The 23,216-nt window shown below is 41.0% G+C and overlaps 1 protein-coding gene across 2 annotated transcripts in view; it reads right to left on the bottom strand.

Annotated features, from left to right (window-relative positions):
• The window catches only part of pbx1a (pre-B-cell leukemia homeobox 1a), a 109,319-nt gene that overhangs the window by 58,746 nt on the left and 27,357 nt on the right, over positions 1 to 23,216 (bottom strand). For both annotated transcript variants that reach the window (XM_049598338.1, XM_049598339.1), the window contains 2 exons: positions 9,477 to 9,951; positions 8,617 to 8,690 (listed from right to left, as the gene is read on the bottom strand). In XM_049598338.1, coding sequence (XP_049454295.1) covers positions 8,617 to 8,690; positions 9,477 to 9,661 — 259 coding nt within the window. In that variant the 5' untranslated portion in view covers positions 9,662 to 9,951. The remainder of the gene's footprint in view (positions 1 to 8,616; positions 8,691 to 9,476; positions 9,952 to 23,216) is intronic.

Genomic DNA, 23,216 nt, shown 5'->3' with positions numbered 1-23,216 from the left:
GTCGACTAAAATGTAGCGACTTTTTGTCAACTAAAACCAGACTGAAATGTTTCGAGTAGTTGTCGACTGAAACTAGACTAAAACGATAAAAGGATAAAAGTCGTTTCACACAATTTTTTCGTCCAAAAAAATTTGCATGGATATTTCTGAAAACAGAATTTGTGGGTTCTTATGAATGCTCCCAGCAGATCTCCGCCTGTGAAAATATATGTTTGACCAATTACATCCTTCGTTCCAGCTGATACCAATCCAAACAGGTCATGGCGAGCTTGCCGCCAAAATGGTTTCTCCTTCGGCTGGGAAGATGAAGATGCTAATGCTGCCGATATGTACTTGCTAACATGATAAGTCGTTCAGGGGATAACATCATAACATCTGTCGGACCTTAAACAATCCTTCCGTGGTTGGCGCTCCAAGCGGCAGTGATAGGTGACAGGTACTCACGTTTCCTCATTGAGTGTTTGTCAGATTGGAAGTCCAATGTTTGGAGCAGCTGGTAAGTTACCGGTATCAACCATACAATATATAATATATAATATACAGATGCTCACAGTCAATCCAGAGAAAGCATGCAGGCAGGGACGACCGTTTGCAGGTGTATTTTTCGAAAAAAAAAAATTTAAAAAAAGACTTTGGAGCAGTGGTCAGATAGGTTATTGTCGTGTGGAGTGGACACGGGCACTATTAAGGAGGAAACTTTTTTTGATGAAAATGAAAACACAGAAACCCAGATTATAGGCACTGGACTCGATGTGTGTAGTTTGTTTCTGCACAACAATTTCACATCATACTGGTGAGAAACAGCTTCAAAAATAATTAAAATGTGACTAAAAGTAAAAAGTATTTCTGTCAAAAGACTGATAAATCTAAGATAGCTGCCAAAATCACCACTGCCGAGGGTTTCCTTATTTCCTCGAAAGAGCCAACACTACTTCAGAGGCAGATTTAAGGGCCCTTATCTGCCTCTCAGTGAGATGGTCTTCCCACTGCCAGGCGGCTAGGCCAAGTGCTGACCTCTGCTAACACTCATGCTCTCGCCCCACTGTGCTAAATGCTACCTGTGGTGTCACATCTGCCCCGGGAAGTGATCCAAAACTGCAGCACCCTGTGTCTCTATAGGCCCCACGGAATTAGCAGCAACAATCCCAAGAGACCGCCTGCCTGCCTGCCTGCCTATTTCTGCCCCTCCAACACACACTCTGACACACGCGCAGGAACAGTAGATACCACACAGCACACTGAAGATTGCCAGCATGAGGCTGTTTGATTTTGCAGCCACAAAAACAACTCTTTGTGTGGCTAAATTTATCATCGCTCTCCGCCACAGTATTTGTGTCTTTCTCTACAGTTCGATATCTCTCCTCTCTTTTTCCCTCTGAGTGTGTGTGTACGCGCGTCTGCATTGTTCTTTGTCTGCGCCTTTCCTTCCACTGAAGGTGCCGAGGTTACCAAGGCTCATCTGTGGCCCCTTTGTCTCTCACGGCAACAGCAAGGTTTATTAACATAAATTAGAATAGCTCACCGAGAGAGTACCTTGTCGCTATGCGTTACCCACGGCAACCTCTCCTCCACTCTCAATCCACCTGAGTGTGAGTGTGTGTGTGTGTCTGTGCGTGTGTGGGTTTGTGTGTGAAATAAAAAGAGAGAGAGAGAGAGAGAGAGAGAGCGCACTCCCCTGCATCTAAATGTGAAACTACTCTGAAACGAGGGAGACACATCCACACCCATCTCTCCCCTGTCCTGATTAAAATAAATGGTGCTATCTGCACTGCATGACTCACTACACCATGGCATTACTATCAGTAATTGAAACATCCAATCACTACTGAGCCATCAGCCTCACTGCTCTTCCCCATCTGACTTTGTGGCACCTGATTGAACATCCCACTGTATGGGAAGTAATACAGGATATGCCTGTGAGTTTATATGAAGAAATGCTGAGGAGAGGAGCAAAAATACTGCATCAACAAGGGTGCAATTCATGTTTTTTGCATGATATATGCGTAAGCGTGTACAGGATATATTTAAATGTGTGCGCATGTGTGTGTGTGTGTGTGTGTGTCCCACTCCTAAGCAGATATCGAGGGAGAGTCGGGTAGCCTCATTGATTGGTGTTGATTCCATCTGGGCAGCAAGCAGCGACTGACAGAGGATCTAAGCCGCTGCGAAAGGCAACCATTAATCTTGGTCCTGTTTAAGCAGCATGTATTAATTTATGTCATTTTTACTAAGTCAGCCAGGGAAGAGTGCTTGCCATTTTACGTTTGACTGTTCATCGAAGTCAGGAGTGGGGGGGGGGGTACCTTTGTACAACCCCAGCGTGCTGCCAACACGCCACTTACATCGCAGTGGCAGGGTGCCAGAGAAATGAGATCCCACACCTCGTATTAAAGGTTATCAACTGCCAGGGCAACCACCTCCATCAAAGCACCCAAGAAAATCTGAATGTATGAGTTACATTTTTGATATAAGAAAGGATACATCTCTTCAGTCAAACAGAGAGGGGGAGAGAGGTGACATGTAACCAAACAGATTTAACACTATGAAAAATGAGAAACTAAACTGTGTAATTCAGAGGTAGTTGGAGTACACAGTTGGAGCCCCCATGAACATATCGGTAATAAGATCTGCAGGTGTTTCAACGCCAACAATATGAGGATATACGCGTCCACCGGTCCTACTGCGTGAGGCAATTCCACCAGACTGTGGAAAATCCAATCATATCCAAACAGCACCAATAAGAAAAACAATGGCTGAGGCAATTGCAGCTGCAATAATGTCACCAGAGCTGTTTTGTAGACACTAAAAGCTGCTCCAGAGACAAACATCTGATAAAAAAGAAACTCCACTCCGCCATAGAGCAAATTTCCTCTCTAAAGCAATTTTATATTCGATAAGTGGGAAGGCATTCTTAGCGTAATGGATCTGAATATGATCTCTGTCAGAAAACTAAGAACACAGCCTTGTATAAAAGCCCGGTTTGCAAAATGGCCAGTGCTGCTGCATCAGATAACCAGATTGAGAAGTGCAGGAAACAAACTATAGATAGAGATGCAATGCATTCATATTTGTGTTGAGTAGGTCAACTGATGGATTTCTGTGACTCTGTCCTTCTTGCTGTTTCCATGAAGGTGAAATGTGAAAAATGCGCATGGAGGGGAAAATAGTTATCTGAAACATTAAACAGACATGGGCACACACCTGCATGCATGCATAGGTGTGGATTTTGGGGGAGATCCAGGAGAGACGCCCTGCTCAATATTTAGAACATGTGTATTTGTCTCACCCGACAAATAAATTAAAGTAGCAAAGGGCGTTTGTTTGGACAGGATTAAAGATATGTACACCATAAATTTGGGAAGAAACAGCAAAAATTGGTGCATAAAATTAACCAGGATGCAGAAAATGAAGTGTTTGATGCTAAAATTTTCTGCCAGAGGACCCCCAACCCCAAAAAACAAAACCTACGCCCTTACATGCATGCACAAACACAAAACTAATATACAAACTTCGATTTTTCATTTGTTTGACGGCGTAAAGAGTCAAAATATAGCTGCTGTAACTTTCAAAAACCACTGCAAAACACATACGCTCTCACAAACACACTCCCTCGACATACGATGACACACAGAATATGACCATTCTACAGCCAGATCTGTTATCACGGCTAATTACAACTCCCACCTCAGATATACAGGGCTGTAATTAGCCTCTTAAAACATGATTAACATGTCTCAATTAAGCCAGTCAACATTTGCATAATATATTAGCTGTCCTAATTGCGAGTGAGTTTATATCAGAGGACAGGGAACAGCAAAAAATACTCGCTGTTGCTTCTGAAGTGCACTGATAATGTGGAGAAAATAAATATGAATATAGAGGAAATGTCAGTGGGTGAAATGGAATCCAGTCTATTTATGTTTGACATAACTCACTTTAAAGGCAAAGATAAACTCACAATCAGCACATCCCCGCTCAGACTACTTAGAAAAATATATTACATGTTTATTATTATTCACTAAGAGGAACGTTTCTGGTTAAGTGGAGGAATAGTTTCCTATAAACTCGCAAATCAAAGCCCGGCAACATTTTCTAAAGGAAAACTTCGCACTCGTTTTGAAGTTATTTATTCGAAGTCATTTACGAGAGAACAGACAGAGTCCTGTTCAGCCTTATTTCCGTGGAAACTAAAACATGGGGGATAAACTGCTGCTTCGGCACTTCCAAGCCGGGGACAGATATACAGTCTCCCAGCTAGCGCGGGGAAACCAAGGACATAGCCATTAGTTTCAGGACAGCGCCACATTGGAGACTAATGCCTCCATCTGTCACTGGAGATGAGAGGAGAGTAACAAAGAGAGGCAACACTAACCCCTGAACTCATCATGGACAGCCATGTCAATTAAATACTGAAAAACAGCAGCACTGGGAGCCATAGTGACCAGTCTATCCACTGCTTCATGGGAGCTCAACTAGTACCTCCATCAACGTTTAACGGTAATGTTACAGGTTATACAGTAAATAGTAGTTTCACATTTTCTCACCATGCACCTTTATGTTTACTCTATCTGCTAGAGCTGAAACGATCCGTTGATTCAAGGTATACTTCACCCACAGAATGATCATTTGTACATCAATTACTCTCTCTGTGTGTTACATTGAATTCACACGTCTCAATGATGAACGGAGAATCCAAAAACGCAAAAATTCTTAGTGAAGTGAAGTAAACAGGGGCCGCATTTAACAACTGAAGTATATCAAAACATACATTTAGAAACTCTCACACAACTCGTGCAGTATAATCCAAGTCTCATTTATCCAGTAATATGCTCAGTACTTCCCAAACAGACGGCCCTTTCTGATGGAGAACTGAACTAAAAGTGAAACTTGTCTAAGCTATGCTCCAGACTCCATTGACAAAAGCTGTAATTTTACCTCGCTGAACACGGGAGCTGCTGGTCTACACTGCCTCAATCAGTTAGTTTGTGTTGTTGTGTGACTTGTGTTGTTGGGTTCGGATTCACCAAAGTCACGCAATTTCACAAGTTGTGTGAGAGTTTGTAAACTTTTACTTCAATTCATCAAGAATTTTCTGTTTTTGGTTTCTTCGTTCATCATGGAGAAATAAGTTTTTTTTTATTATTATTTTCAAATTCAGCGTAACACAGGGTGAGTAACTGATATACAATGATCATTTGGGGGGTGACGTATTCCTTTGATTTGTTTATTGTCAGAAAATTAATCTGAAACCTAACTGAATTATTACATCAGTCTTTTTCTGAGCAAAATACCAAATTTTTTGTTGTTTCCAGCCGCTCAGAAGTGAGGATTTGCTGCTTTTCTCTGTTTTATATTATTGTAAACTGAGTATCTTTAGGTTTTGGACTGCTGGTCAGACAAAACAAGAAATATAAATATGTCACCTTGGCCACTGTATTCAAGATTATAGCCTAAATTATTACTCATTTAAACAAGAAATCAGCAGCGGTGTTGTCGCAATACAGGAATTGCTAACTTTGATACAATACCTTAACAAACATGTATATTCAGTACCATTTTAGATAGCATGGGAAAATTCGACATTGAGGGCATAACATTTAAAATGTTTATTAAAAGATAAATACGACGAGGCTATCACATGACCACGACTTCTCTTTTCCTGATTTGCAGCAGAGAACAGCAGAATGACTGTAGTTAACATTGACAATAAGAGACAGCACAAAGGTACGGTTGGTACAGGTGTATCAATACTGTGGGAAGCTGACTGAAACTGTTTTAAATGTTCAAAATCAACGTGCATGAATAAATTAATACTTTTAACAACCCTACATCAGACTACTAAACAATGAAATTACTTGTTAGATGAACGACACAGAACTTTGAGGACAGTTCTCAAGAGAAACTTCTTCACGTCGTGCTAATGATGAAAACTACTTCTCCCAACATTCACGGCAGGAACCCTGAAAGTGACCAGACAAACACCACTGTGAATATCTAAAATGTGTGTACATGCCTAATTAGCAGGGAAGGGTGGCTGCAGTTAGCGGGAGCGACTGATTCAGCAGGTCTCCAGCTTTGATAAGTTCAAGCGGTGTAATGCATTATCCGTCTGATCACATTAGTCATGCAGGAGCTCTCCATCTGACCTGAGCCTGCATGGGGGTAATGTGAGGCTGCTGACACAGAGTGGCCTGACGAAACAGTCCCAGGCCCGCAGATAGAGAGACACAGAGAGGTGCAGAGCGGGAGAGAGAGTAGGCCTGAAATCTGACACCCAGAAACACTGACTTGGTGTCTGGCTTCTCTTACTTAGTCAACCTGTACGTGCCAGCTTTCCTCGCCGTAATGGTTCCACACAAACAAAGACGCTCTCCAACTCTCTTCACAGGACGTGAAGCAAGCACAGGGAAAACAAATTCTAAGTGCTTCTCAGGAACTGTAGAAACAATGATGATAGTTTAAAAAAAAAAATGCAGAGGGGCCGGTAGTCAGGGCAAACACGAAATACAACACTGGCGGCCAAAAGGAACGTCTGTAAGTGGTAACACAAACCCCTGTCGTTGGTTTTCCATAAGCCAGCATGCGAACCTGAGCTTGTTTAAGCTTGCTAAATACTCTCCGCCGTGACACTAGCCCGACCCCGGCACAAATATACAGGGAGTGGGGTGGGGTGGGGTGGGGTCATCAGTTAAGGCCTGCTCTGTCCGCTATTGGCATGCGCTCCCGCCTTGTTTGTCAGCTGCTTGCCAATGGACACCTCACTGCTGCAATGTCCCATACTGCTGCTGTCAACACTCACACGCCACTGATACACCGTAAAGAGGTGCATGCGACACACATGTGAATAACATGCAACAAATGATATATGATCTAAAGAAATGTCTCCTCTCCTCAGCAAAAGGTCGAGGAGAAGGGCTGCTGCGAATCTGAACCGCTGCACTCGTCTCCTCCTGCTCACACTTCTTCTCAAAGACGCTCTGACTGCAACAATGTAAAAAAGCGAGGAGAAGCTGACTCTTTATAAAGAATATAAAAAAGACCTGACAAATTACAGGCTGTACTCCACTCGCATACACTGCACTCAGCACATTTGGCTGTAAATGCCATGGTGAAGGTTTGAGTCATTTTCTCTGTCACTGCAGTGAAAGGATTTTCAGTTTCGTCTGCACAAACCTCCTATGGGCGAAGATGAGCCGCAGCTCAGCTCTTCAAATGTAGACAGGGAGGACACAGCGAGGCAGCCATTAAAGCTCGATTCTCTCGTAAATTGTTTGGGTTATTCTTAACTTTTAAACACTTTTCTGCCATCATCAAAACGACGTATTTATTTAGGGCTTGCTCATTTGTGGTCTGGAGCGTGTTTTTCAAAAACACTTTGAGTAAAAATAGCCGATTCGATACATAAAAGAAGGAGGAATATGAACTACGCTGAAATATGTTCATTTCCAAACTTGGTCCTAATTTGCAGGCCGAGGGGAGCCTCTCTCCCTCGTCAGAAGCTCTGTGAAATCCCGCTCTGCCAAGAACGGTGGGAAGAGAGGAGAGGCAGGGGGAAAAGCCAGGAAAAGGTCCAAGTCACTTTGTTCTTCTTTTTGGAAACGAACTCTGGTTGAACCCAGGGAGACGCCAGACAGTTTACAAAGAGCCAGGCATTACTCTCTCACTTTTCCGAGCCTTGCAATTTAGAAACAGGGCCCCAACCTACTGTAGCTTCCTCCTCACAGACAGCACTCTTTAACCTTTAAATCTGGTGAAAATCCCAAAGTGTCCGCTGGTTCCTTTTACCTTTTTTTTTTTTTTTTTTGCTGGAATAACCTGTGCCAAACTCTGACTCACACAAATGAAATGTCGGTGAGTAAGAGTTCATGTAAAATTAAGGAAAATGGTATTGCCTCCATATGAGCCTTGTGTTTATTTTTAACTGTCATGGCTGCGAATGCGACCGACCAGACTAAAAGTGACAAGGCGCTCTCAATAACCTCAAAGACAGCTTCAAAGTTGTGTTCCCAGATAAGCCTGTATTGGATATTTTGTTTTATTTCCTCCCTTGAAAAGCCGCCTCTTACACAGCGCCCTGCCACATCCCTTAGAGAATATTCACAGGCTTTCATCATGTGAGCCGCTCTTCTTTTAATCTGCTGTTAAGTGAGTAATAATTCACACATTCCTTTTCATGACTTTGACCCCCTCGTTGCAAACATAAACAGAAAATCCCTCCGACCTGCCTCTGCAATTTTTAGCTCACTTTGCAAACAACCGTCAAACTCGGCCAAGAAAAACAGACAGAGAGGGGTGAGAAAGCCCGGCCCCAGCCCAAATGTCGGCATGAAAACACTCCTGTCCAATGACAGCACCTCATCTGGGGCCAAGGCTGTTCACATGCACGGTGTGTGACATGTGTCAAGGAAAACGTGTCGTAAATCGTACGATTTTTTTTTAAATGCCAAATAAATTTAGAGGAATGTCACGATGATCATGACCTCCATATTTTTTTAATACTTTTTTTTTTTTTTAAATAAGGAAAAGACATGATGCTTAGACACTGTTACATCATGAAAATGACAAGTTCAAGCAAACAAAAAGACTAAAACCAAGCAAACAGGACAAACAACTTACCTGTTTTCTCCTTTATTTCACACAAGACGTTGAAGAGAGCAGGTTTCATTCTGTGGCAGTTCAGTGCATGTTTCCTAAAAAGAGGACAGGACATCCCTTTCCAGATCAATATTCAAACAAGTGGCAACAGTCACAAAGCCACTTATAAGAGAGGGGCGTACTTAAATCACAAAATGTCATCTTGAAGATAATTTTTTTCCCCAGATTCTCCTGCTGTTTCTACTGTAGGAAGCAGGCTCATTTATAAAACATTCAGGAGCCAAAGCAAAGAAAAATATTATTATATTTTACACTGATTCTATGGTATTTTAATTATTTTAGTCACATAAATACACAACTAGAGAATTAAAACCTCAACTTACAATATGCAACAAAATCCACCCAGTTGCACTACACCTGTGACATGCCTCCAAAGTGTTTGGCATTATATTTTTGATAATTACTGACAGTGCAATAGGTCAAAACTACAGGAGAGGATCTGCAACATGTTATCATAGCATAGGATTACAATGTAAGCTCCTTTGTAACACAAGTGTCCAGAAAAACTGAAGTGGCAACTGCTCCACAGTTTAAAGAAAAACTCCAAACAGATGATACTAATTTCTAATAATCATGCAATAATTAATAGTTTTAATAAAAAATATTAACGCAAAACTTGTTTCATGTAATCAAATATGAATCGTGACAAGTTTTTGAGGTGTTTTTTGTCGCTTTCGCGCAGTCACGGCACTTCAGTGGGCGTAATTGCTTTCATTTAGAGACATAAACCACAATGTTATTATCTCCCTCCATCCCCAACAACGTTGTCTAATATTTCCGCTCTCTGATTAATAATACAAGTGTTATTTGCGGAGCCTCACCTCGCCTGTGCTTCGTCTAAGCTTTGGTCTGTGATGGTCATTATTTGCTGTAATATGTCTCCGATGTCCTGCTTTCTTCCCTCTCCGTCCGTCCCCGCCGTGCCATCCTGCATATGCTGCGCCAGGCCGGGGTGTCCGGCCATGCCTACCCCGTGGGAGTGCATCAACCGAGGCTGCTCGTCCATCCTTGACCACGGTCCCTGCTGCCTCGCCTCCAACTTTTAAATTTTAATATCAAGAAGGGGGGAAAGAAGAAGAGAAAAATATCCTGTGGAAATTCCTCTGGATTCCTCTGCGTCTCTCTCAGCCCCGACACTCCTCCTTTTTCCTTGGTAAGCTTTTCTGGATTTGGGAGGAGGGAGACTGACAAACCCTCTCTCTGCTCTCTCTCTCGCTCTCGGTGTCTCTCCCAGCTGGTTTAGGTGAAATCTGATCTGAATCGCTGCTTTTGGCTTTGGCCACTCCTGCACCGCTACTGTAGGGAAGAAGGAAAAAAAAAACAGGATTGAACATTAAAGGCTCCTAATCTGATTAAAAGTGGAGCGCGCTCAGCTCCTCTTATCAAACCTCCGATATACTCGAGATCTTGATGCGCTAAAACGCGCTAAAGACTCAACTTGCCTGTGAAGGTTTTTGGATACAAAGTCACCACCAACTGTCTGTTATTGTTTCGCTTATGTCTGGTAACTGACTCATAATCAGAGTATGGATGGAAAGCCTCCGCCCCTCGAGCCACGATTGGAGAAGAAGGAGCGCGCAAGTCCCACCTCGGTCCTCTCCGAAAACGTCAATCATCCTCCTCGAGAAGGTGGGACACTGTAATAAACATAAAGAGATGTGACCGGACCGGGTGGCTATACGGTGATGGATAGAGAGTGAATATGTAGCCTAATAAATAATTGTGAGTGGCAGTGAAGCTCTGACCCAACAGGACAGCATGGTGGTGCTTGTAGAAGACACTCTGTCACCCTGACTATATATTCTCCAGCTGAATATTTACATCCTTGTAATCAGTCAAAGGAAAAATAAATCAAGATGAATTTATTAGTTTGGGGGAAGCACTTTTACAAGCCTTTTGTTGTAACAGGGGACCACAACAGTTGTTAGAGCAAATGTAACGATGCTCCAGTCAAACCAGCCTATTTTAAAAATTCATTAAAGGGGGACTCCGACAAATTTTACACATTAAAGTATCTTTTAAGATCTCCAAGAGCACTGATGCATATGTGGAGAAAAAATCACGTTAAGCCTTTTGGCAACACTATCAACGTTTGGTCATGGACTTCCCACGTCCAGATACAACGTGAAAGGTACCAGGTGCATTGGTTGTTGATGTTCTGGGATGCCGTGTCAAGTTCTGCCTGTTACATGCATTGTCTTCTTTTTCAAAATAAATGCACTTCGTCAGTACAGAGCCCGGTCTCAGTCTAAAGGTGGCGAAATCCGGTGCTCAGGCAGTGACTTGTGGCGTCAGAAACCAACAAAAAGAAAGGCTTCCTTTAACGTCGGCCTGATACATGGCCAGTTGCAGTTGTAGTTTAATCGCCCGGTGGCATCAGGGGGAAACGCAGCGGGACAAGGATGAAAGTTAAGGTGGCGAAAGTCCTAGTGGGACAGGTGGGAGGAGTGGTGGATGGGTCCAGCAAACCAAGTCCCGTAAGATTCTAAAGCCAAACCCTGTTCTTTTTTCCTAAACCTAACCATGGTTTTTTTGTTGTTGAAGTGTCAATTTGCGGTGTTGTACTGACATAGTGCTTTTATTTTGAAAGAGTCTGTATGTAAACAGTAAATTTCCTGTGAAAACGGAAGTGTATTTTGAAAGAAGACAATGCATGTAACAGGCAGAACTTGGTATGGCATAGAGAACGTCAACAACCGACGCACCCAGGATACCTTTCATGTCATATGTGGACGTGGAAACCAAGCGTCGTTATGATATTTATCATTTTTCTGCATCAATTTTGACCACTTTTGTTATTTTAATTGCATCGCGCCTAGGAAATCGACAACAAGTTCAAGAAGTGCCAGTGTTAAAGGAGTGCAACATTAAATTGGCAGAGTACTTTTTAAATTTTGTTTTTGAGCAAAAATGCCAAAAATGTCACCAGTTTAAGCTGATCAGATGTTAATATTTGCAGGTTTTCCTAGTCATCTATGTACAGTGGCCGAGAAGGGCAAGCATACTACAATGAACCAAAAGATTTACATTAGAAGACACGTGCTGCAGCTTCAAAAACAATGCCAGTTCAAACAAATATACAAAAAAAAATCATAAACAAATACAACAGAAGCTGCAAATGAAAATATGAGCTGCAGAAAGACAAAACAAATACACTGACAGCAAACAAGTGGCAAAAAGAAACAATGCAAAAGTAAGGAAGACACAAACCTCAAAAATGAATGAAACCACAAAACGCTGCATATCCAGTCAACACAAAGGAAGACCTCCAGGCCTCTAGGGGGAGCCACATAAATCTGTGGCTCTTTTATACTATTGTAAAACAGTAAGGCTGATATAAAAAAGAATAACAACCTTTTTCTGTTGCTTTACTCTACATTTCTTCCCGTTTCAAAAACAAACTCTCTCGTCTGGTTTCTCTCTTGGCTTGAAAATCAAGCTGTTCCACTCACAGCTCCCCCTAGAGGCCTGGAGAATGTCTGTTGTTGACCGGATACACAGCGTTTCTTGTTGCATTTGTTATCGTTGTATTTGTTTGGATTTTCGTGAGTGTTTTTGAAGCATCGTTTCTGAGGCTGCAGCACGTTTCTTGTAATGGAAATGTTATGTGCCTTTGTTTCAAGTTTACCCTTGTTGGCCACCAATTCTGTGGCGTTAATAAGAATATTTTGTTTGTTTTTCAACTGTTGGTCGATCACAACAAGCGACTTAAATGTCAACTAGGGCTTTGGGAACTTATCTTTCTTTGCCTTATAATTTTCTAACATGTTTATAGACCAAATCGTTAATCAATTTATCAAACAAACAGCTGGAAGATAAATCAATAATAAAAATAATTGTTAGTTGCAGCCTTAAACCAGACCTGTATTTAAATTGCTTTTTGCACCAAACATGTAAATTATCTCCCATTAACACTTAAGAAATCTAAATCATAATATGGATATGCTGCAGTTGTGTGCCTCTGAGAGTCTGGTCTCTGCTATATCCAAATGCTTCCTTCCCTTCTTTTCCTGGCCGGACAGAAATCGATCAGTCAGTTTTCTCATTACGCGCTGAATAGGGAGGTAGGGCAGTAATTGTCACAAGGGGCAGGGTGAGGTTGAGGGTAGTGGTGGTGATAATGTCTGACACTAAGGAGCTGCAAGACTGCACAGTACAGCCCTGAAATGGAAGTCTGCAGTCCAACAGCCATTCTGCTTTATTTTATACCCTATTTAACAGGGTCATAATGACAGAGGATTATCTCGGTGTTGTAGACCTTGCAAAGAAGATGGTGGTGCAGCTGAAAACATGCATACTCAAACATGTGGGGGAAAATTCATCAGACACGGCAAATATCAAGTTTTTCTTACATTTTTTGACCCAATCCTTCGTCTGCAAAACAGTAAATATAAAACCACAATCTGATGTCAGGCTGGTGCTTCAAATCCTGATCTATACCTCCCACACATCCGTCTTCATGGGTCCGATTTAAAAATCAAGGGCTGCATCGATTTGTGTAAAATATGATCTAAAGAGATCCTTCTTTTTGCTCTAAATTCAAATTTATTCCACTGTAAGCCAATAGACAGAAATGACCTTATTGCTCATGGATGCTTTTGGGAAAGTAAACTCTGAATAGAATAAATAAGACCTTGTTTGTGGCTCTGATTGCTGCATTTCAGAAAAAGCAGCATTTGCCGCCTTAATGAAAGCGAGAGGAAAAAAAAAAATCATCTGACATCGCATATTTTCGCTCCATTAAAACCAAATGTGTTGTTGCAGCATTAATAATCCCGCAAATAAAAAAGAAAAAGTGGGATTTGATTAGACTTGCAAATGAATTTTGGTATAAAAATATTCTTATAAATAGTAGATGTTTTCCTCCAGAAGTTGCCAAGTTGTTTTTCCGGGACTAAAAATGTTAATGCGGAGCATGTTAGAATTCCCAAAAGAAATGTGAACTAGTTGAGTTTGTTGAGTTGTGTTTACCATCATCCAGTGAGGCTGCTCTGATAAATATGGAGGAAGACAGAATGTACCATAGATTATAATACATTTGTGATGGAAGAATGGCTGCGTGTGTCCTTATGTTTTACATTAGCAGTGGTCGGATGTAAGTACATTTCCTCTAGTACTGTATTTAAGTACAATTTTGAGGTACTAGTACTTTACTTGAGCATTTCCTTTGAATGCTACTTTATATTTTACGCCACTATATTTTGGAGGGAAATATTCTAGTCTTTACTTCATTACTTTTTGTTTGATAACTTTAGTTACAATTTACTTTGCAGATTCAGATTATAAGTAAGTAAAACATCTGAATACTTCCTCTACCCATATACACAAGCCACTTTAACTAAAACAATGTAAGGTCGAATGTTACGTCTGTGGATGGTCGACCAAATCTGAAGAAAGACTGCACATCATTTTAACCGATTTACCTAATTTAACATCAATAAGCAGTACAAAAAAGACTTGATTAATGGTTTATAACACACTTTAATATGGTTGTAACCAAATATTAGGACATTATAGACTGTTAGATTTATTTTCTGTGTGTTTAATAATGTATTTGCATCTATTAATGTTTGATAGATCTGTATAAAATAGCTGCATAAAGCATTTATGATCAATATAAATATTTAAAACCATTGATAAATGGTAAATTATTACATACAATAACAACTGTGCTATCAAGGATTCAGTAACTGGTAACACTTTCTAATAACCATCATTGATAAATAGTAATTGATAGTTAATCAAACATTAGTTAGATATATCAGGTATTTGTTGATAGTTAATAATTGGTTTGTAAACTATCAATAAACATTGTTTGGATGCTAAAAAAAAAAAGTTATAATGAATTATGATATTAAATATTGTGTAGTGCATCTCTAAACATCATTCAGGTGGCCATTGTCAAGTTGCAGTTTTTATAGATGCACAACATAGTATTTATTAACCATTTAAAAAGGTATTATAATTATCATCTGCCACTTTGTAATAGCAACCAAGTGATGTACATAGAGGGTTTACAAACCAATTATTAACCATTAACAAATACTTTATATGTGTGCCCTAATAAACTGTTAAAATACCACAAATTACAACATTACACTATTATAATTCAATTGATTGTTTAATTAACTGTCAATTTACTTTTTATTAATGATAGTTTTACAAAGTGTTATCCATTTAAAGTTTATGGGTGCTTTGTGAGAGGAGTTATAGTTCACGGAATAGCATTAATAAATAAAAGTCCTTGTATTTGCTTACATCAACATCACAGTGTGTTATTAAGTATTTATTGATGTTTATTTACTGCTTATAAATGTTAAATTAGGGGAAGGTATCTTATAACCTCACCAAATCTCAATATTTCAAGCTTCATAACAAATAACGCAACATAAACAAATGCTGACTCCACAGCACACGCTCTGCTATCTGGACCAGGGTCAAACAACTCCTCCCAGAGAGAGCTGCAGGTCAGAGCAGGGTAAGTTATGTATGAGCTAGGAACACACCGAGGGAGAAAGCAGCAACTGCATGGCACATCTCTCCAGGAAGTAACCTTGATGAAAAATTCAGTTGTTTGCAGCTCTTGGCGTCCCTCAGGCATGAATAAAGTGAGGCCCAGACAGAGAGAAAAGACCTGGGCTCAGCTTGAAACTCCTCACCGACCCACTGCTGGAGAACACACACATCGGCCGGCATTAGGAGATGGGCACGAATTAAACTTTAATCACACCTCAAATAGATTAAGCGACAGGAGCCGAGTCAGCGTTTCCAAGCCCTTGCTCTGCCTCTGTTGACCATCCTCCTTTGAACTCTGGCTAAATTAAATACCCACAAGTTTCTTTGCACCTCAGATTAGCTTTTAAGCAAAAGAGGAGCTTGAAACAAACCTGAGGTGGAAAAGCAAAACCTGCACAGCTGTCCGGTCGTTAATGTGATGTTTTATATAAATCATCTCATTAAAGGGTTGCCTCAGAGATTCAATATCGCACCTCCATAACAACATATACTCACTCCCAACTTGTCAAATATTGATGCTAGGTAAGTGGTCCTATGCATCAAACTATGATGCTCTAGGAACCCCTTTAGCATCACGTTTGACGCTCAGAGACAGTAGCCATGTTTCCATCAGCCTGTTTAGATGCGCCTCTAGAAGTATTGCATCGGAAAATTATGATGGAAACGCCAAAATTCGAATTAAAATCCCCTGATTCGCACAAACTAAAATACGCTCGCTTTAACCGGGTTTTGGTTGATTCGAAAAAATGTTGATTCGCAAAAACGGGGGATGGAAACAGTTATGTTCAAATTAAGTCTGAGGTAGCGCACCTCTCTCCATGGTGAGATCCACACTCCAGGTTGGGAAGGCAGTAATGCATTTACAAGCTGCTTGCCAACCGCCAGAAAACGTAGAAGAAGAATGTAAGACTTGTTTTGTTTCCAGTTCTGCGGAAAACTCGTGCAAGTTCGTAGTTTTCACCAAAGTCTGTACATTTAATGGAAACACACAGGATTCGTATTTCTTTTAATGCGCATTTCCCAATGATTCAAATCACTTTTGGATGGAAACATAGCTAGTGTGACACTTTCTGCTCATAACACATATACTGTCTTTTTAAACTAAACTTCACAAGGTATGTGCAGTTTCAACCTGTAACAAAAAGTCTCTTTTCAAAATAAACGTGAACCAACTAAGGTTTACTTTGTAGGTTTATGCAACAAAGTTCTTAAGGTTAAGGTTAAGGAAAAAGATCACATTTTAGCTTAAAATTACTATGTTTGTCACATGGCATAGCTACATCACATAACACACTACATTGTACTTTCACACAGTACACAAATGGCGGTCTCCTGAGTGAAAGTCCTGTTTTGTTTTGTTTTTAAATCAAGATTCTGTTACAATATTACCTATTTCTTTCCTAAAATGTCTTTAGAAACTTATTTTAGTGCACTGTTTGGCTGTAACATGAGAATTTGTGTTCAGGAAGTGGCCATCATATTGTTTCCTGTATTGTATAAGCAGAAGTTGAAATTACTGAGATCAAATGGTAAAATTAGGCAGTGCAACTGCGTTGCCTATTACTCGCCTCGAATGTTTTCAGCCACCAGTGGAGCGTTTATTGGTCCGGTGCGGTTTAGTGCATTCTGGTAGCTGTAGGATTTTTACCTCTTGACCAAAAGCAAACACTACAGCCCTTTCCCTCTGTTTTCTCTGGTCATGTAGCACCCATTTAATAAGTATTTGAGTCTTGTTTTGTATAGACCCTTGTAGGGTTGAAGTCACAATGACGTCAGTTTGTTAGCTGGAGGCAGAACACGGCCCACCACCACAGGGCTGTAGGCTACATAGGAGTCTTAAAATGTCGTCTTTTTGTGTTATTGGGAGCCAGAATTGAAGGAGTCATGGCTCAAAACTTAAATTTTATCACATACCAGCCGCCACATCCCGTCAACTTAAACAAAGTCAACTGTGGTTCTATGCAATAAGACGGAAGGACTGGACGGAGGCGGTCGTCATAAATGCTTGCATGTGCAGCGCACACTTCATATCAGGTAAGGTAAATATTTCCTGTTGTAGGGATGAATAACATTATGTGCATTAAGGGTTATCATGTCCACCTAATCAGAAATTTGGGTGGTATTAAGATGAATATTGGACGTCTCCATAAGGCTAACTTTTAAGCGCATTAGCTAACATTAGCTTCAATAGCAAAGCAAACTATCCTTGAAGTGCTGTCCTCCTTTGTAAGTCCAGAGTGCGCTCTGCCACTCTGAGAGTGTGGTGCTAGATAACTTAGCTTAAGCTAGTGCTTTCCGACAGTGTTATGAATTTACGAACAGTCCAGTTTGTGCGCTCCAGCACCCGCGAATGATTATTTACAAACAAACCACTCGCAGCATCTTCCTCCATTGTCTAAAACAAAGCAACAGAACTTGCTAGCTAGCGCAAGCTAATGTCTGTGGAGAATTGTTTTGCCTCCAGCTAAGCCCTGCCCACCAAAAAACATCATACTGTTTATTAACAGTAAAAGGGTCTATAGAAACATAGTTTTATGAAAAGACTATTTTCATAGCAGTGAAATACTTCTGTCAGTACTTAATGTTACATAGGACGTGACAATGCCCAACCATGAAAATTTTCCTAACCCTAACCTAACTGGTGAGGGTGCTAATTTTGAAAACAATCCTGTGGATCAGATTAAAAGGTAGGAACAAATGACACGTGTGTTTGTATGAGTGAGGGACTTGTTGGAATCTTAAAGTGTTGGTGTATTGTCTCTTAAACTTAGTTCAGACAATGACCATGACGGCAGTTTTCTAAGTAAACACTTCAAAATGAAGCTTATTGTATTTTCTTTTTTTTCTTGATTTCAGATATCTTTTTAAAATAGGACATTTTCTTTTTGCCTTCATTTAAGGAAATTACTTTTTAGGACTGGAGAATAGTCTGCTAAAGATGGAGATTTTATGCTGTGTTTCGTTGTTATTTTGAGTAAACAACCCGGCAGAATTCGCCTGTATCTTGCAGCTCGTGATCATTTTTAGTGTGGATAAGCTGGATGTGTCTTTGTGCAGCTGAGGCTGGGTCAGGGTGAAGGATGACTGATATGAAGGGGTTGACCTGTCACATAGCATTTGACTTACCATCCTTGGAACAGGATAAAAGGGGAGCCAAATGTCAAGTGATACAAGTGACGCATCCTCACACACACATACACACACACTGAGGGTTGAGGAGATGAATGTTTTATAATAAAACCTAAAAACCCACCAGCCATTCTGTGGATGGCATGTAAAAACAGTAAGCTTATCATTTCCGTGAAAATAATAGTCACCGGTGGCACTCGCAGTGTGTGTCAGCCACAGGATTTCCATGCCCTTTTCCGTGAGTGTGTCTGTTCTTGCTGTAGGGCCCCTGTAAGCCCTTAGACCTCTTGGCAAAGCGTGGGCTGTGCCTGGTGGGGGGAGATGTGACGGATGCCGGAGCCTCGGAGCCCGCTAGCTGCTCTGTGAATTTTCCCAGACTCATTTGCATTCATAAAGAGCCTACTCCTTGTCACAGAGTGTTTTCTTTTTTAGTCTGCCTCCAAAAATCCTGTGCGACTCCTGGTGGGAGTGCGCCGGGAAAATCCGACTGTCAAAGACGACAAGATGAATGAATCCCTGTGTCAGACAAGTGTGGCTTCAACGATGACAGATGGAGGAGAGCTGTCCCTCCGTCGATCGGTAGGCTTCATTTTGGAATAAATAAATCTGAATTTCACCCCCTCCCATAATTACAAGTGTTGCTTTATTTGACAGCTCTCTGTGTTTGTTGATGGGAGTGTGTCTGTTGATGTGTGTGTGGTGGGTGGTGGCACTGACCAGGTGACAGCTTGATTTAATTCCACATGGGAGTGACTGCAGTGTGGTGCAGTGGTTTTCAATCCTGACTTCTCATCCTAGCTTTCTAATCAAGCAGCGATGCACACGTGGAACAGCAGGTGAACGTAAACATGCAATTAAATATAACTGATTTCTATAGCTCTCTTTTTTTAAAGGCAATGCAATTAAATATAACTGATTTCTATAGCTCTCTTTTTTTAAAGGCAATACCATGCCATAACTCCAACGGCCTAAAATTCTGAAGCCCTGTTAGTCTGAAAATACACACTCCCTGTGGTTATAGTGTTCTAGTGGTGTGAGCCGCCCATCCCTTGTGTTTTTACCGACCCTTTGCGGTGTTTCAGCCACCGATCCTTGGTGTTTTTACCGACAATTTGTGGTGTTTGAGCCATCAATCCCGGGTGTTTTTACAACCCCTGGTGCGTTTGAGCCACCAATCCCCCGTGTTTATACCGACACTTGGTGGCATTTGAGCAACTGATTCCGGATGTATTTACCAACAATATGTGGCGTTTGAGCCACTGATCCCAAATGTTTTTACGAACAATTTGTGGCGTTTGAGCAACTGATTCCGGGTGTATTTACCAAAAATATGTGGCGTTTGAGCCACTGATCCCGAATGTTTTTACGAACAATTTGTGGCGTTTGAGCAACTGATTCCGGGTGTATTTACCAACAATTTGTGGCGTTTGAGCCATTAATCCGAGTTGTTTTTACCTACTCTTAGTGGCGTTTGAGCCACTGATACCAAGTGTTTTTACTGATCCTTTGTGACGTTTGAGCCATTAATCCCTGTTGTTTTCACCGACAATTTGTGGCATTCGAACCACCGATCCCCGATGTTTTTACCGACCCTTTGTGGTGTTTGAGCCACAGATCCTGGGTGTTTTTACTGACACTTTGTGGCATTTGAGCAACTGATTCCGGATGTATTTACCAACAATTTGTGGTGTTTGAGCCACTGATCCCGAATGTTTTTACGAACAATTTGTGGCGTTTGAGCAACTGATTCTGGGTGTATTTACCAACAATTTGTGGCGTTTGAGCCATTAATCCGAGCTGTTTTTACCTACTCTTAGTGGCGTTTGAGCCACTGATACCAAGTGTTTTTACTGATCCTTTGTGACGTTTGAGCCATTAATCCCTATTGTTTTCACTGACAATTTGTGGCATTTGAACCACCGATCCCCAGTGTTTTTACCAACCCTTTGTGGTGTTTGAGCCACAGATCCTGGGTGTTTTTACCGACAATTTGTGGCATTTGAGCCATCGATCCCAGGTGTTTTTACCGACCCTTTGCAGTATTTGAGCAACTGATTCACAGAGTTTCTACCAACAATTTGTGACGTTCGAACCATCGATCCCCGGTGTTTTTACCAACCCTTTGTGGCCGTTGAACCACCATTCCTGGGTGTTTTAACCAACAATTTGTGGCGTTTGAGCCATCAATCCCGGGTGTTTTTACAGACCCTTTGAAGCATTTGAACAACTGATTCCTAGTGTTTTTACCGACAATTTGTGGCATTTGAGCCACCGATCCTGGGTGTTTTTTCCGAACCTTCGGGGTGTTTCCCAGCAGTATCTGAATCACTGATCCTGGGTGGATTTACCAACCCCTCATCATATTTCACAGCGTTGTTTGAGCTGTTGAACCAGTGTTTTTCACCGACCCTTCCCTGCTTTTCCAGTGGATTTTGTGCCACCAAATGTGAGTGTTTTAAGCCAATACATGATCTTTTTCAGCTCTTAACCATAACTAAGTGGTTTTTGTGCCTGAACCTAACCACATATTCACCCCAACATTGTTAAGAAAGATAAGGTTTCAATGCATTTGCTACAAAAGGAAAGTGTACAAAATGTACCATATTCATGTAAAAAGTAACTTATCTGTGGTTTGTAGAGACCTACAATGCAAACATTTTTTCTGGTGATTGGGTTGTCTAACTACACGGGGTTTGAATATTCTGAGAAATGGTCTCCGAGGCAATGGCCGTTTGTTTTTGGGATAACAGACTGTTGGAGAAATTGGCTTTTGGTTCAGAGGGACATTCTTCAGACTAACGGGGCTTCAGAATTTTGGGCCACTGGAACAATGTGCAGACATCCTTCCTGCTTAAGTGTCCTTGAGCAAAATGCTGCATCCCTTCCACCATTAGGGAATTGGTTCTCTTTGTTACCCTGCACTCTGACCTCTTGAAGAAGGGCAGGGGCATCATGTGGAAATCAGGGGCTCATTATCATTATCTTCTTTTAAGAAAACAAAATGAAATGAACTGTTGCTACTGGAGGACCAGAAACATTAAATTCACTGATTTTTTTCATGCAAAAATGAAAAAAAAGGAGCTCGCAGGCTTTGAAAAGCTTGTCGTTTTTCCACAAAACAGTAGAAAAACAACAGAGCAAGTTGAATGTGAGCGACACAGATTCCCTAAACCTCAAAGAACACGGCGCGAGTGGAGAATGATAAAAAAGGAGAACATCTGGTGAGTCGAGCACAGTGCCAGGACAAGACAAAGCCATGTGTCTGGCAAACACATACCTACACACATACCTAAACACACACACACACAAACATTTATTCATGCATACACACTCAAACCCGCCTGCCCCCGAACTTGCAAACAAGCAAAAAAAAAAAAAAAAATCCCCCCTACACGCACACTTACAATCACACACACACATGCACGTTGCATTCATTGTACCGGCACTCACGCACAGCAGGGTGCAGTTAGAGAGAAAGAAAAAAGAAAAAGCAAAAGTAGGATGTGATTGGAGAGTCCGCTGTTCAGACAAGACTAATCTGCATACTCAGAGGCTTAGAAGTGAATATGCATGAGAGAATAAAACGATATGCCTTCAAGCAGACCACCCGCTCTCTTTGGATTACTGTGCCCACCTCCAAGCCTTTTATCTTCTTGTTGGCATGCAATCAAGCTGATTTAGTGTGCACTGGCTGATGGTTTCATACAATAGATTGGACTTAAGAGATGTTAACCTGTTGAGAAAAAAAAACAACACTGTCACCAAAGCCAAAGGAAAATTCGAAAAACCGTTTAAAATTTGACCAAAACATGTACAAGAATTATCCCAGACCTCGAGCGTGCTTTTGTGCATATTTTTCAGGCCTGATTTGGTTTAAATGTGAGATAGAAAAGCAAAACAAGGAGGGAGTGAATATTTGGACGAACGGCGCAGTATTAGACACAGAGCTCTGATGACCCATCAAATATTGAAGAAATGTCTGCTGGAACCATGAATTCATATTTCAGACAGACTTCCTCTAAGACTGTCCTCGCCAATGAATGAATATTTCATTTCAGAAAATAGAGTGGCCCTGAAAGGCACCATTACCAAACCCTAATGTCAGGGGGAAAACATTCTCCACATTTAGTTGAAAGTTAGGGTGAAATGATAAGAGCCGTCCATGCGTAACACAATCTGATGGAGTAATGCATTGGCATCACATTAGCATGACTGTATTTGACTGCATGGCAGCGTGTGTGTGTGTGTGTGTGTGTGTGTGTGTGTGTTTTCCCAAATGACTCAAATGAGAAACTGGGGAACTCAGAGCACAGGGGTTTTTCAATTTATCTTCTCGCTCATCTGGTGGGAAGGAACAAAAGTCAGAAATGTTGAAAAACTCAGTGCGTTAACGTGTAGCGCAGTAATCAGATCCTGTAAGTACTGATCTAATTTTAGTAAAGGTAGGTCGCTTTTTCCTTTTTCAGGCTCAGAATATTCCAGTTAACAAATCTAGATTCCTGCTGGAGATACCTCATTGTTTGGCAAGTTATTTTTCAGGTATGGAGAAGGCTCTAGACCCACAAAACAACAACTATATTGCAACTAAAAAACAAGTGAAGGGTTAGCATTTTGAGATACCTGTACTTATTTGAGTATTTTTATTTGATGCTACTTTATATTAGTTATATACACGACTCCAATACATTTATTTGACAGCTATAGTTACTCATTTCTTGGCTGTGGTTTGCTGAGGTTTCACATATCAACCACAGGATCATCATATCAGATAGAGTAATGCACTGTAATAGAATAAACTACCTTACAGTATATAGAATGGTGCAGGGGTGACTTCTTTTTGTAGGCCGACCCGGAAGTTAACTTTGCCTGGTTACCTCGACAAGAAGCCAAAAAAAAAAACATTTTTCCATTGGATT

The sequence above is a fragment of the Epinephelus fuscoguttatus genome, linkage group LG15 (genome assembly GCF_011397635.1).
Source record: "Epinephelus fuscoguttatus linkage group LG15, E.fuscoguttatus.final_Chr_v1".
In the NCBI taxonomy this organism is placed as follows: Eukaryota; Metazoa; Chordata; class Actinopteri; order Perciformes; family Serranidae; genus Epinephelus; species Epinephelus fuscoguttatus.
This window is presented reverse-complemented; position numbering and strand designations above follow the sequence as displayed.